This window comes from Siphateles boraxobius, unplaced genomic scaffold (assembly GCF_051911475.1).
Source record: "Siphateles boraxobius isolate OS27281-9 unplaced genomic scaffold, OSU_SipBor_1 77, whole genome shotgun sequence".
Classification (NCBI taxonomy): domain Eukaryota; kingdom Metazoa; phylum Chordata; class Actinopteri; order Cypriniformes; family Leuciscidae; genus Siphateles; species Siphateles boraxobius.
The window spans coordinates 11,503,605-11,519,874 of record NW_027509205.1 but is presented as its reverse complement, the minus strand read 5'-3'; the positions used below and the strand labels follow the sequence as shown (position 1 = coordinate 11,519,874).

The following is a 16,270-nucleotide window of genomic DNA, read 5'->3' as shown; positions in this document are numbered from 1 at the left end:
ACACTCTCCTCCACCCCCTGAACCACGATCTGCTAACACAAACCACATGTGCACGGCCAAACCCACATTTTTCTTTACACACGAAGTGTGTGTGTTCGTTTGAGGGTGGGGGCCTGTCAGGGAATGGGGTGTGTTGTGGAAAAGGAGCAGTGGGAATATGAGCTCAGAGTTATAAGTTCAGGTTTTTCAGAACCACACCTGCAATGAGTACAAGCCACATGGTTCGGCCTGTCCATTCTGATGCTGTAATAGCTATTGCACGACATTTTGATCTATATTTGGTGTTTTTTTGAAAGGTCACGAGGTTTGCTGTAACATCCTGCATCTTCCAAAAGAGCAGTATGTCATCAACCCGTGCTTTGATCCAGATGATCTTTATGAGGCTCTGACAGGAGCTCAAGCTCAAAAGAAATATAGCACATACTCTCACAGAGAGAGACACAGAGAGAAATCTTCCTGGAAACTTCCAATGTAGAGAGAGAGAGAGAGAGAGAGAGAGAGAGAGAGAGAGAGAGAGAGAGAGAGAGAGAGAGAGAGAGAGAGAGAGAGAGAACAGTTTCCTGTTAAATGAGGGATCTGGTTGCCTCTAACCAGCTCTTATACACCTGCCATTCAGGATTTGCCTCCACAGCAAAGGTTGTTGAACTTCAAATGTCATGGTGAATAAAACTTGAACGGTGTGTTTCTTAAGGAGACACTGAGTTCGAATGACTAAGAGTTTATATAAGACGTTGTGGCCAAATGTTTGTAAAATGACAAAAACATACAGTACATAATCTTTGTAAGGAAATAGTGAAGTCACTGCTTACTTTTTCGTCCAATAGATTATTTCTAAAGGCTGTATGTTTGCACTTTAGTTGTCTCATATAATGGGGTAAGATAACTCACTTTATAACTTTTTGAACTGTGTAACACCCTGCTCCCATTTATGGTTTTTTTAGTATGTACACAATGTACGGGTGAATGACAAAGCTATTGCACATGTTTTTACCTGTAGGGTTAATGATGCTAACAATGTCAGGTAAAGGGTTTGATTTTCAGTGACACATGGACTGCATTGAGCACTAGGAATATGAGCTCAGAGTTATAAGTTCAGGCTTTTCAGAACCATTCCTGCAAGTACAAGCCACATGGTTCGGCCCGTCCATTCTGATAGCTGTAATAGCTATTGCACGAAGTGTTGATCAATATCTGGTGTTTTTTTGTCAGGTCATGGGGTTTGCCCAAGTTGTTTGTGATTTAAAAATATCTGACGGATGCATTTATTCCGCAATTGATCAAAAGTGACAGTACAGTTAATTTATAATGCTACAAAATATTTTTATTTTAAATAAATGATGTCGAACTGCCTGACTCAAAAAATCCTGAAAAAAACATTAAAGAATATTAATCAGCACAACTGCATTCAACATTGATAAGAAATATTATTTTTGAAAACATTTAAAATTTATCTTTAAATTGTAATATTTCAAAATTTTACTGTTTTTACTGTAATTTTGATCAGTAACAAACATTTTAAAGATAGTTTCAATGTAATGTTTTCCTTTGTCATACATAATAGCCTTATATGAGACAGTTATTATGAGTTTTGCTTGCTCTTCTTACTTGGTCTCAATGTCAACAGAAACATGTTTAAATTAGCAAAGACTGCTATTTCACGTCCTGAATACTTTAAACGGTATGGTTACATATTTCTCAGCATCTCCCATTTTACTTTAGAAATTAAACTAAACAATATGAGATGCCTCATAAAAAATACAAACATATGTAAATAATTTTATTTTCTGAAGTCATTTTTTTGCAAACTTGTGTTTATGTGGTCTCTAAAGACTGGGGTTGCACACTTTAAGATGAGGTATTTGAAGCACGCCTGGTTTGAGGTTTACAGGAAAAAACACATTTCTGAGGCATGAACTGAAAGCTCTTGAATTCTTGCGTAGCAACATTGTTATTATCAAAGATGAAACAGTAGAGCCCATTAACTTCCAGAAATACTCCATTTAAAAGTAATTTTGTTGTTTGCTATGCTTTGCAGATGAGACGCGGCCAGCGCTACAGTTAAACGGACCCGCAGTGGCCCCGGGGCCCGGGGCCATTTCTGCTCCCTCTACACCAGAATCCCCCGGTCCTTCTGCATGTCCCCTTCTGTCCACCCCCACTAACCCTCAACCACCCCCAGCCACCTCCTCATCCCCCGGCTGTGGCTCTTCTAACCCAGAACAGGCTGGCACTGGGGCCCCATCAGTCCCTCCCAGCAACCCTGAGACCGAAGAGGACAAAGCCAAGAAGCTGCTTTACTGCTCACTGTGCAAAGTGGCCGTCAATTCGCTCTCCCAGTTGGAGGCCCACAATAAAGGTGAACATTCATTTAGCGACAGCTCATCTTGACTCAATAACTTATCCTTCTGACTGATTACACAACACATTATTGGAATAAAGAGTCTCCAATGGGTGCTTAGAGGTGGATAGATTGTACATAATCCCGAATGCTCCCTGTGTGTTTTCTTGTTCGGGGGATTCACTAGTCTGTATACCTGTGACTTTGTAGCCTACTATTATAATTGTAAAATCAAAAGTCAGTGTGAGACTCCATAGTATCATATGCAGCAACAATATGATGCTCCAATCACTTTTCATGACAGAAAAACATAAAAAGCAAATGCAAAGATGTACTACAGAGTTTCTCTGCTTTGTTAATGTTACTTTTATGGGCCAAAATTAACATTTTGGCAGTGGCAGGTGCATTGAGAAAATTTACTAGCCATAAATATGTTCCATTTTATATTCCATTATATATAAATCTTCCTGTCACCAAGCAATATATAGAATTGCTTGCCATATTTTTTATTTTCATGGCTAAATGCAATATACTTTGAGTACCCAGAGAAGCGCTATATAAATGTAACAAATTATTATTATTATTATTAAGAAGCATTCCATATAGAAATGTAATATTTGTTATTCCACAAAATATGCATCTTAGATAAATTTCTGATGGTAGAAGATGCGAAGGTTTTTTCTGATGCTTTTATTTATTATTTAAATCGCATAGAGTATATTTCAATTGGATTAAAACCATGTATTATGTTGCAGTTCCTAATAAATTAGCTGACAAACTGGGAAATAATGTATACTTAACGTTAAGGATTTATATAGTCCTCCTTACTTGAATTTTGCACTTGGCAAATGTTAAATTCTGACCTTCTGGTTGCCTTCCTCAATACTTGCACAAATGACATCAGAAGACAATTATTTTAAGAAGAGTCTGCCAGATTTATCTTGTTCTGTGAGCAGCAGAAATATGCTTTGCGTAGCTCACAGAGAAAAACTAGCAATTATGTCCGTCACAGGAAAAAAAAACGCTTTAAACTTCTAAAACAGGCGTCTTTAGAAACTTTCACTTGCTTATGATTTATACACAACTTTACAGCGCCACTTATCCTCTTGGTTTTCCCCCAAAGGTGTGCACAAAAACAAATGGAGTAGATCAGTTTTTGAATAGCAGCTTGTAGTATTTAGGGGAGTGTTTGATTTCTCGTAGTATATCGAATGCCTGTGCAGATCTCATTCTGTTCTATTATTCAGTTTGTGTCAACACAAACAACCCTGTTTGAAGAGACCAAGGTGGATGTTGAGGAGACTCTGCTGCAGAGGCACACACAACTCTATTTATTATTGATCTCCTCTTTTATTTATCAGGAAAAACTGCAGTCATGGTTTCAGTATGTTTAGGAATTTCTCATGTTGAGCTTGTTGATTAAATAGTCTGTTTTTCCCCAGGCCAAAAAAAATAAATTGTGTTTTTACATTAAGTATTTGACAATTGTTTATGTGGACTGAAAATGAAACATTCACACTTTGATACATGGAAGCCACATGGAAGTCATTCCTCTTGGAACACGACTATGTTTTAAGTAAACATTACAATTTATGAGTGATATCAGGGCGCTGTTGCTGATGGAAGCGTGAATATATAATCATGGCCTGGGTTAAGGAAAGCTATCTGGAATCAATACAGTCCATTCCCTAAATTAAACTCCTAACCACAGCCAAAAATCAAATCATATGTTGTGCAGACAGCCATAGATATAAGTCAGGAGAGGAAGGGAGAGTTTTAGCTTACTTTATTTCTGCAGCTCTCTATGTCCAGACACAGCTGTCAGTTCTTGTTTTATCTGTTTATTTCTCAGACGGCAAATGACCGTTACACAGTGAAACTAGCCACACTTATTGTCTGGAACAAATTTTTAGTGTAAATATTGCAAGAGTGCATTTTTGAACAGCACTACGGTCATTTGTGCTAGTTTCTTGCCTTACTCAAACCCAGTTAAGGTGAACTTTTGGTCAAATGGAGAAAATGAAAATGTCTGCTTTTGATTTGGCAAGAGAATGTGTCGACATTCCCAATGTTCTCTTGGTTCAGAACAAAACAAAGACATTAGTTCTTAGGAACCCACGCATGTGGACATCACATGTTTTTTGTTTTTTTTTGTCCATATAGCTTGGCTGTGTTTTCATTGACATTGTGAGGCCAGGAACATGACGGCGAAACATTTAAGGAGAACCATGTGTTGCATGGCTCAAAATACAATAAATGGAAAACTGATGAGCTTCGTTGTAATGAGGACAGCCAAATTTAACAAATCTCGAAGACTTGAAGAATTCAGTTTTGCAACAAAGTTTTGAAATTGAAAGCCAAGCAATATATCTTGATTTATGAACAGCCCTGTGCAATAATGTAACCTGAATGAAATTCAAACAGGATATGGTTTACAAATGCAAAACATTCCAATAAAAGAATGGTGTGACTGCTTATTAGACATGTGGACAGGAGGGATAAGAATCATACCTGGCATGAGCAGCTGCAGTCAAGGATAATTCAAAGTGGAAGATTCAAGATCCCTCTAGTGGTCGCGACTGGATATTACAGTTCATATTATCTTTATAGATAAATACATTTAATCTATTTATTTATCTTTTATCATTTCACAATATTCTCTTTTTATTTATCTTTTATCATTTCACAATATTCTCTTTTTATTCTATTTTATATTATTATTGTTGTTGTTGAATTATTATTTTATTATTATGTTATTATTATTGTTATTATTATTTTATGTATTTATTAATTAATTCTGTCACACTTTAGATTAGGGTCCAAGTCCCACTATTAATTATAACTCCTAATTACTGCTTATTAATGGTTTGGTTAATTTAAGTATTGTGTAGGATTGAGGATGTAGAATTTGGTCATGCAGAATAACGCATTAATATGTGATTTGTAAGTACTAATAAACAGCCAATATCGTAGTAATATGCATGCTAATAACCAACTAGTTATTACTGAGAACTGGACCCTAATTGAAAGTGTTAACATTAATTAATTTACAATTAATACACAATGGTTCAAAAGTTTGGGGTCTTTTATACTTTTATTTTGCAAGGATGCATTAAATCTTTAAATGTGACCTTTTTTTCAAATAAAAGCTGATCTTTTGAACTTTCTTTTCATCAAAGAATCCTGAAAAATCTATCACAATTTACACACAAAAAAAATACTAAGTAGCAGAACTGTTTTGAACATTGATAATAATAAGAAAAAGTGTTTCTTGAGCAGCAAATCAGCATATTAGAATTATTTCTGAAGGATCATGTGACTGAAGACTGGAGTAATGATGATTAAAATTCAGCTTTGTATCACAGGAATAAATTACATATTAAAATGAAAATACAAAAAATGTAAATTGTAACAATATTTCATAATATTATTGTTTTGTATTTGATCAAATAAATGCAGCCTTGGTGAGCATAAGAGACATTAATAAAAATCTTACCAAGCCCAAACTTTTGAACCATAGATTAAATGCATGTATACAGTATGCGCATGTATTTTCATTTATAAAAACCACCTTTATTTTTCTCTGTGCTCCTCAGGCACTAAACACAAAACCATTCTGGAAGCCCGCAGTGGACTGGGCCCCATTAAGGCATACCCTCGTTTGGGTCCGAAGCCCAGCGGGGAGCAGGGAGGAGGGGCCTCAGACCCCAATACTCAGGAACGCACCTTCCACTGTGAGATCTGCAATGTGCGGGTCAACTCAGAACTACAGCTCAAACAGGTGAGCGAGGGTTATGGTCTTCATATATCATGAAATAACATTAGTCTGTGTGCTTTAATATGCTCGCCATGTTGTTTATACTAAATACAATTTTAATCTGCGGACTGTGTTTGGTTTGTTTGCAGCACATATCAAGTCGACGGCACCGGGACGGAGTGGCAGGAAAGCCAAACCCCCTCCTGAGCCGACACAAGAAGCACAGGGGAGCTGACCTTGCGGTAAGTGGTAACCGAACCTGATACAGGTTACAATCCTAATCTAAATGTGCTAACATGCACTGAAAGTTATATTTGATAATTGGATGTCAAATTACAGTCTGATATCGCTGAGTCATAATGTTTTTATCTTATATAGGATCTGACCAAAGCATTAGGCGCCGGCCTCCTGCCGAGTCCTCTGGCCGTTGCTGCGGCAATGGCAGCGGCCGCCTCCTCCAATCAGCTGGCTCTCCGTGCAGCAGCCCCCACCCATCCGCATCATCACCTGCTGCAGGGTCCGCCCCTCAGTCACGCCATCTTGAGACCAGCTCCGGGGCCCATACGCACCTCACATGGTCCGATTCTGTTCTCGCCGTACTGACTCCGCCCTCACCCCCCTTAGCCAATCACAGCCAGTCCGGAGCCTCACCTCCAAAAGCACACTGTGAAGACGAAAAAATAGTGAAACATCACAGAAATGACTAGAATCGGCTCATCAACAACAACGTCAATCATCAAACTAAGCAGAAGGGGGCGCAAAGTGGGAGCAATCACGAAGGAGGGTGCAACTGGCGTTCCAACTCTCTTTTCACCACCCTTAACTGCCTCCTCCATCTCCGTTCGTTTGGTTTGAGTGATTTATTCGTTGGTGGATGAATGGACAAATGCAGGGATTGTTGGTATAGAGCAATATTGTATGTATCTGACATCCTTGTTCCTTCCCTCTATTTATACTCATACTGTGAGGTAGCAGAAGTCACATCGTAGCCAGACATGCAGGAATGACTTAGGCAACTATCTAGAGACCCCAAAACATACAAGCCAACACACAAAGACTACAGTTAAATGTTTCTGTTGTTCTGAATAAATGCACCCTCAACCCCTATGCACCTTTAAGAAACATACAAAAACCATGTTACATCAGTACGCTTCTCGTAGTATTCGCTGTATTCAACTTGTCCCGTCTGGCTTTGGCATCTTTGCAAGAGAAAAACGCCACAATCTCAGTCGCAGTTCCACCATGTCAAGACTCACAGCAGGGGATTGTGGGGAAGGTCTAAGGATGCTCGACTCTTTCCGAATGCTGGTTCGAAATGAGCGTTAGAAGCTCAGCGTCGTCGACTTCATAGACGCATCTCTCTAGGGAAATGCAGAAGAGATACTCGAGATCTCTTTTGTGTCGCTTTTAAATCTGTTAGCGCTAGGAGCGGTTGACTGAAAAACCCCAGACCTCTGTCTTAGATCTTAGAAAATCAGTAGATGTCTATTTATTCTATTGCGTAGTGTAGTGTAGTTTAGTTCAGAACATCCAAGTTGGTTGACTTAGGAAAAATATTCAGAAGTGAAATATGTGCGTAGAGAATGATGTAACTGCTGGTAGATGCTGAATGAAGAGGGAAGGGTTCTTTGATTCTCAAAGAGAATGGCAGCAAACCTAAGCACACGCTTGGACTAACAGTACATACAGGCTCCTCTGTTCATTTTGTCTCTGTATGTTCGTTGGACATTATGCAACCCCTAGCAATACGCCCGCCTTCTGCGTTCAGTCTCACGAGACAGCCTGCATCCTGGGAAAGATTGACACCGTAGGTCAGCCACTCCAGTGGAACCCCGAGAGAGTCTTGAAAAACGAACCGAGGGAAGACGCAGAGGAGGTCACTAAGGACACGACTGTGCAATCTCTCCTTTTTTTTGGTATGAACTTCCTGTCTTGAATCTAAAGCCATGCAATGCATATGATTTTTTTTTTATTATGATCAATTAATTGTTTTGATGTTGGTTTTTGGGTTCGTTTTCATAGTACACTGTTACGTTAAACAAATATTGTTGTGGAAATTCTGACAAAAAAAATTCATTGAACAAAAGAAAAAACAAGAATATTTTTCTATGGAAGATTGAAAACCTGCACTTGGATGGGATCGTAATGCGGCTTCAAAAGCATATTTGGAGGTGAAGTACGAATACAGATAAACATCAGACTAGGGCCTGTCGTGTTGGTGGAACTACGCGGCAGTCTTCCATTGATAAGCAAAGTGTGACAATGTCTTACTGTTGTTTGGATATTGCAATGCAATAATCAATTGAATTATGTCATTTGTTGTAGAAGATCCTTTATAAATGGTTCTGTACGGCTACTAATAGGCCTCCATGTTCTTCCACAGAGATAAATGAGCCTTTTCAGTAAAAATGCTGGGAGTTTAAAAGCAAGAAATGGGCACCCAGAGGGACGGGTCCTTCATATTAAAGGGTCTTTTCTCATCTCTGAGTGGGGGGACAGAGTATATCTGAACGGAAACAATGTGTAGTCAGCCATAGTCTTTGCGTATGTAGTTTAGTTCGAATTTTTGTTTCTTCGTGGCATTGTTTGCATTGGTGGGAAGCATCATGATAATGCCATTACTTCATGCTAACTGTGGTTAGCGTCCACCATTGTGCTTTGATGAAACTTTACCTCTGTTTCTCATTAGTTACCGAGGCACTAGTATATGGTGTAGTTTCATGTCGGTGTGTATCGTGTAGTGTCGTGTGCGTACGGATATAGAATCCGGTTCTGGAAAACATTCGATGGGCAGAATCTGCCTTAAAGGGATAGTTCACTAAAAGATTAAACTTATTTTGTCATTTACTCACCCTTCATGTAATTTCAAACCCATATGACAGAAGGAGATATGTATGAAGTATCACAGTACAACAACAGTTTATAGCGGCCAGGGGGTGTCAAAAACATAAAGTGTTTAGTGAATAAATAGTCTATGAAAAATAGTCTATGACTCTTGTATGGAGTCTTTTGTAGTGATAAATAGGCCTACAATAACCGTCTTTCGGCTAATTTGCCATTCTGGCATTGAAATTCACGCCACTTACTGTCAGAGAGTAATTTTGCATTTTTATTCAGCCTGTCTGCCTTTTTTTGTTCAGACCAATTATATACAGTACCTATAGACCTTATATTACGCATAAGGTCTATACTGTATGTAATTGCTGTGCCAGAAAAACAAGCACGCAGCCATCTTTAAAATTTTGTGTTTGAACTTCTGTGTTTCTGCGGCAGATCTGTATATTTTTATGGCATCGCTGTCAAAGAGTAATTAGCTGGTAAAGTGGATTTACTTATTGTAGAGTTAACGAAAGTTATCATGAGCGTTGTAATATTTTAATCGAATGTCATAACAAATGTCAGTAAACCAGGAAGATTTTAAAACGAGCGGATCATTAATAAATCCGTAAAATCTTACCTTCATGCTGTGGAAATACAAACCGACAAACAGAACACAAGAAGCGCAATGTTGAAAAGGTGCGGGGCTACATAGGGCCTATAACATGCATACATTTCTTATTAGGCTGAAATGTGAGATTTATCATTTTCTAAAACTTTTTATTTTTGTCAAAACCAACATTATTTAAACAGTAAAGATGTTTGAATCGTAGTGTTTACAGTAGCCTACAGACCATTGACATTGATGTTATTTCAAAGCAACATTGCTACATAAACAAAAATGTACTTCTACTCTAATTTCAGAATTTTCCAAAACTAAATCAATTGTAGATTCCAAGAATTTTGACCATGTATATGCATAGTGAAGATATATATATATATATATATATATATATATATATATATATATAGTGTTCTATGGGACAGATTGTGGGTTTGGACCAACATGAGGGTGATTAAATAACGACAGTGTTTTAATTTTGGGGTGACCTATTCCTTTAAACTGCACATCTACAATCAACTGTTTCTATCCCAAACTTAATTATTTAAACAATCAGTGGACGGAGTATTCGGCTGATTATAGATGAGCATTTTGTGGTAACACTATGCGCACTGACACATGCTGTAGTTTGAAACCAGGTGCCCAGTGCCCAATTGAAACCATGTGAGGTGATAAAGCCATCACAGCTAACACACTCCACAGGCTTGAGACAGACTCGCTTAGTCCCATCCGTCAACACTGTAAAGACCATGTCCATCCTATAGTCAGAACTGTCATCACTGTATAGAATTGTCTTTGGTAGATTTATTCAACCTTTCAGGGCCGGTGTAATGTTAGTTGGTGAAGTCTATTTTAGCCTTAGCCTTATTCCACCCCAGGCCTCTCCAGGAGCAGATGCGGACGGAGAAGCTTCAGTCAAACCTCATCTTGCCAATAAAGTTATTTTTGAATTAAATTGTCAGATGGGAAAACAGTATGTGTGATGGAACGTAGCAATATTCAACTCATACTGGCTACTCTTGTTTATTGCAATAAGGAAATCAACCAATAGACGCATATGTGAGTAAAATAATATAGATGTAATTTAAATCAAATACAGAAAATTATGGAAATACTTGGTATCAGAGAAATTTGGAGTTACCACAGGAGAAAAAAAGAGAAAAAAATCAATGTCTATAAATCAATAAAGAATATTAAAACTTGTGTCTCATGCTTCTTTTTTCAGTTTCTTTAAATGAGATGTTCTAAATATAGTCTAAGGTTAAATGTTCCCTCTCAAATTATTTAAAACAGAGGCACACACTGTAAAAAAAAGAGTTGTTTTTATAGAAAAAAATGGCATGTAATAATCATTCTGTAAAATGTAAACATATTTACAGAACCTGTGCAGTTTTAAACTTTAATTTACATAAAATTAAATTTAAAACTGGTAAATCCAACAGCCCCGTTCTGCAGAATTAGCAAGGTCACACTGCTACTAAAATCTACAAAAGTTTTGCACCTTTAACATATACTGACCACCACTGTAATAACACAAGTTGAAAGAGAAACAAGAAAAATCCATATGAAGAATGACATTTCATCACAAGTAAACTTTTTTCAGAAGCAAAGTTAAAAATCAATATATATAGAAGGTGCACAAAGTCACACAAACAAAACACCTAGACACATGACACTACAATAATGCAATAAACATTCATAAGAAAGCACAAGTTGTAACATAAACCCCTAACATATAACTAATAACAAAAACTAACGAGAAAAAAATATATAGAATAAAATTATATAGATGAAATATCAAATCTTAAGTGTCTCACGGGGAATTTGGGGCATGTCAGTTGACGGGTTTTCACAGAAAATTATAAGATGACGTTCTTTTTCACTTCCAAATATTTTTTTTTTTTTTTTTTACTGTAAAAATACAATAAATGAAAGACTAATCCATTAGCCTACCGTTTTAAGGAAACTTAGGCTACTGTTAACCAACTAACAGGTTTTTACTTCAGCATTTGTATAGTCTTTACAGTTTAAAACTTTTTACACCGCAGAAACTGTACAAAAGTAAACCCCACGTTGTGTTTTTGTTTGTTTGTAAATTCTTATTTTGGGTCACTAGATGGCGCTCTAGGACTGATATGCTCAGTGCATAAAGCGCACTGAAATACGCGGACTAGTGCGCTGAGGATTTTGTAAAGTAAGTGCTGCTGTGAGGAATTAAAACTATTTTAAATTATGTTAATAGCGTATAAGTGTATGCTTTATATAAACTAGTACCTTCTGTGATGTGTGTTGGTTGTAAACTCAGTGAACGTTTAACTTGTTTATTTTGTAGGCTAATCTAATGTCACAAAAAATATGGGGCATGATGTGTGTGTCTGAACTTCATATTTACTCCTCTCCTCATTTGTAGTTTTATGAACACATTTCAGTCCATAGTGTGTTGATATTGCCTGACATACTGAATATTAGTAACTAAGGTCAAAATCTTTTTGCCTTCATAGATTTGAACTTTGATCTCCGACCTTGCAGGTTACTGTTTTTATTAGAAACATCATTCAAAATGATTTATTTATGGAATCCCCCAGTCCATATGATATATAATACTAGGTGTAGAAATACTTATATGTACTTGTGTTATTATGAGTTGTCACAGTGAGAGTGGCTACATTAATATAAATGTGCCATATAAAATAGAGACCTAAAATGAATGTCATCTGCTGTGTGGTGTGCAGCAATGATAATATTTTTTTATTAATGTCCATCAATCAAGATTCCAATAAAATGTGAAGACTTCTAATATAGAATCCAATGGCTTGTATTTTCAGGGTGTATGCGCTAACCAAGCATCTGCCATTTAATGGCATTGCTAACAGAGAGCCCTCTCCAGATATTGGCATGCAAATCTCTTCAGTCATGCTGTATGTTAATGAATTTACAACAGCAATCCAAGGGTTTGGGACAAAGATTTTTTTTCAGCATATAGTTGCAATAAACGGTCTTTTTGGACTGAAGGAAGGTCATGTTATTCATGATATTCACCCTTTTAAAGTTTGTTCCCTAAAGTTTTTCATCAGCATCATCCAAACTCAAGGAAAGTGCAGTTCTGCACTGAAATCCGAGCATTATTAGAGCTATAATCGTCTCCATAACACTTGAGAGCGGGACAGAGCACAGCTGAAGTATACATACTGGGGTAGAGAGGATGGGTGAAAGGAAGAAGAGACAGGAGAGCTGTGGCAGACACTCATCTCTTAAGGACACAGTGTCAGAGTTTGAAAGGTTCACGCGTCGCACTCTGCAAATGGAGGACTCCATTAGCTAAAATATGTGCCTGTGCTTTTATCAAAGATTTTAGCACTGACCTAACAGATCTGTGGGGATAATTGCAGAGCAAATAATACACACACCGAACAACAGGAAATCATTAAAGTTGAAAGACATGCAGAGAAGACAGAAAGAAAAGGGAGCATGGTGATTAATGCACTGTTATATACTTAACACATGAAATATTCAAATACTGACAACAAAAACGGGAAAAAACCTGCACTTGACGAGTTCTTTGTGAACGCCTTGAAATTATTCACAAACATAAGGAATAATGAGAATTAAATTTCTTCCTTATGATAATGTCACAAGGAGGGGATTTAATTATAGTTTCTGTTCTCAAATCATTGCATATAGATAGATAGATAGATAGATAGATAGATAGATAGATAGATAGATAGATAGATAGATAGATAGATAGATAGATAGATAGATAGATAGATAGATAGATAGATATCAGCGATTTTGTTTTAAATTATTTTGAAAGTATCGCATGCTCACCAAGGATGGATTTGATCAAAAACAGTTAAAACTGTAATATAATGATTTTTTTCCTTTTTTTTTTACAATTATTACAAGTTTTCTATTTTAATATATTCTAAAATGTATTTATTGCAGTGCAGGCAAAAAAAAATTCAGGAGCCATTACTTCAGTCTTTCTTATTAATTTAAACGTTGAAAACTTTTGTTTGTGGCGTTTCAATTTTTTGTAAAAACCATGCTACACTACCATACAAAAGTTTCATTCAAAAGTACCATTCAAAAAAAAAAATTTTTTAAAGAAGATTTCTATTTCACATGAATGCTGTTCTTTTGAGCTTTCATCAAAGAATCATAAAAAACAAATGGTTTCCATAACAATATTAAACAGCAAAAACTTTTTACAAAATTGTTAATATGAATTGTTAATTAATAATTGAGTACCAATACAAATTGATAATAACTGAGCACCAAATCAGTACGCTTTCTGAAGACTGAGTAATGGCTGCTGAAAAAATGTTTAAAATGTATTCAAATAGAAAACAGTTATTTTTACTTTGTGCACAAAAGCTTCTTGTATTATTTGTGTAGTTCACTATGCTCTCTAACCGAATAAATACTAACATATTGATTTTCCCACCCCCTTCACCCGCATCTCTTATCATTCCCATAGAGATGTGCTTCCCTCTGCCATGGTGCTCCGGTTGCTTGCCTCTGTGTGAGAGAGCATGCCTTTATGAACCCCATCCGTATCACAGCAGTGGCATCACACATGTAGTGTGAATGCTGGAGGCAAAACTTCTCTAAAGCTTTCAACCTCTCTGTGTGACACCCATCTCAGAGAGAGAGCAACAATACTGAGATAACTCATGTCCCTGAGGGGTTGGGGGTGTTCTGATGGCTGTTTGAAAGGACATTTGACAGCATTTTTTTCCCAGTCACGATTAGGACGCTACATCAGACACCAATTTGGATTGTGTGTGTATCTTGCAATACGACTTCAAAGGAAAGCGAACAATCCTGATAATTGGAGAGGGTGTAATTTGTTATATAATTAAAAGCAAAAAGGTTCATTATAATATAACAACTCTAATCCTCTAAACGAATTAATATCCCAGACTTGCGCTGCCTCAAGTGGCCACTGCATGAGGGTCACATATAAATGATTAACACAAATGTAGGCTCTTCAGTATTAGGTACTCTGTGAAGCATCCCTTAATGTTAACTCATCTGAGTAGAATTTCAAGTGCCTCGGACAGAAAAAAAACAACAGAAGTGACACTACAAAATAAATATTTCAAAATATTTGAAATTATATGTACAGTGCGTAGCATAGGTGAATACACCAATGCTAAAGTTGACTAAAAAGAGGAATAAACAAATCATCTTTTGGAAATTGATCTTAATGCCTTAATTAAAAAAAAAAAATCAACCTTTAAGGACACCAATTATCTTTGTGAATGAAAAATGTATCCTTAAAATACAGGGGCCATAAGCCCCACATCATCACATTCCCTTCACCATACCTAGAGATTGGCATGGGGTACTTTCCATAAGATCATCTCTCAATGCAAACCAGCTATTAGGCTAACTGAAATTAAACCATACCAATGTCAAGGTATAGTGAAGGGTATATGATGATGTGGGCTATTTTAATTCCAAAGGCCAAGGGAACTTTATCAGGATGCATAGTATCCTGGATCCATTAAATAACTGGCCTTTAAAAATAAAAAATATGCCTGCCTCTATGGGAATTTAACATAGGGGTGTACAGACTTATGCCCCCATGTATTTTAAGGAAGAATATTTATTTATTTACAATACATTATTCATTCACAAAGAAAATTTGTTTCCTTAAAGGTTGGCATTTTCCTCATTTGTTTAATTAAGGCATTAAGATCAATTTCCAAAAGATGATTCTTTATTCCTCTTTTTAGTCAACTTTAGCATGGGTGTATTCACTTATGCTAAGCACTAAATGACTAATTTAAGTAAAGTAACACACTTCAACAGCGAATAATAAAGCTTTAGAATGAGACATCATCTCTTCAGCCTTCCTAAAGCTCATCATGTTCTTTATGTTGAAACACATGTAAAGTCTAAAGAGGAGGACCAATCAGTTGTGAGCAAAGTGACATGTCTGATGCAATAAAGTCACTCCCCCTGTTTCAACTCCAAATTAAAAGGTCACTAAATAGGAAAATATCTTTAAAAACAAAATAATCTGGCTTTTAGCCATGTTTATTTATAATAATAATTTTCTATGATTTAGATATTGAATATGTAATAATAATACTTAATTCATATTAATACTTAATCCATTACACATGCACAATTTTAGTTTATCAATTATTATTAAACACTTTAATTATCAAACAGTTTAAATGGTAATATAAATAAGATTTAGAATCAATAGATAAAAGCTATAAAATGACTACATGTGAGGTTAAATGTCAATTCTCTCTATGCTAATTACGTAGTTCTGACCTGAAAATCTAGATGGGGCAGGGTGATAGGTCCTTAACTCATTTGGTAGCGATCACATCATTACCTGCAAAGCACAGCTGATTGGTTACTGTTTCATCAGCGGCCAATGAGTTGCGGCTCAACATTTAAATACCGGTAGTGTTGTTGTTAGCAGTCTGCAGCGCGCTTCCAGAATCCCTCCACCTTCCCCAGCTCCACCTGTATTGATCTGCTACGTGGGGTTATTTCATGTATGTTACATGTGCAGCAGCATGTCTTATGCTCACAGCAATGTCTGTGAATGTATTAGCAGTAGCAAGTCTCAGTACTTGCTCAGCAGCGTAGATCTATTCCACCAAATACATTAAATTGCCATATCTATTACCATGCCAAACTCTCAGAGAGTTGTCATGACAGAACTATAAACTAACTTCACAACTTTACTTGAACTGATATAGAAAGATTT

The 16,270-nt window shown here is 36.6% G+C and overlaps 1 protein-coding gene across 4 annotated transcripts in view; it reads left to right on the top strand.

Annotated features, from left to right (window-relative positions):
• znf385a (zinc finger protein 385A) overlaps positions 1 to 8,455 on the top strand; it is an 81,628-nt gene extending 73,173 nt beyond the window's left edge. For all 4 annotated transcript variants that reach the window (XM_077218919.1, XM_077218922.1, XM_077218921.1 and 1 more), the window contains 4 exons: positions 2,036 to 2,356; positions 5,935 to 6,119; positions 6,245 to 6,337; positions 6,474 to 8,455. In XM_077218919.1, the coding sequence (XP_077075034.1) occupies positions 2,036 to 2,356; positions 5,935 to 6,119; positions 6,245 to 6,337; positions 6,474 to 6,698 (824 nt within the window). In that variant the 3' untranslated portion in view covers positions 6,699 to 8,455. The remainder of the gene's footprint in view (positions 1 to 2,035; positions 2,357 to 5,934; positions 6,120 to 6,244; positions 6,338 to 6,473) is intronic.
• The last annotated feature ends 7,815 nt before the right edge of the window (positions 8,456 to 16,270 follow it).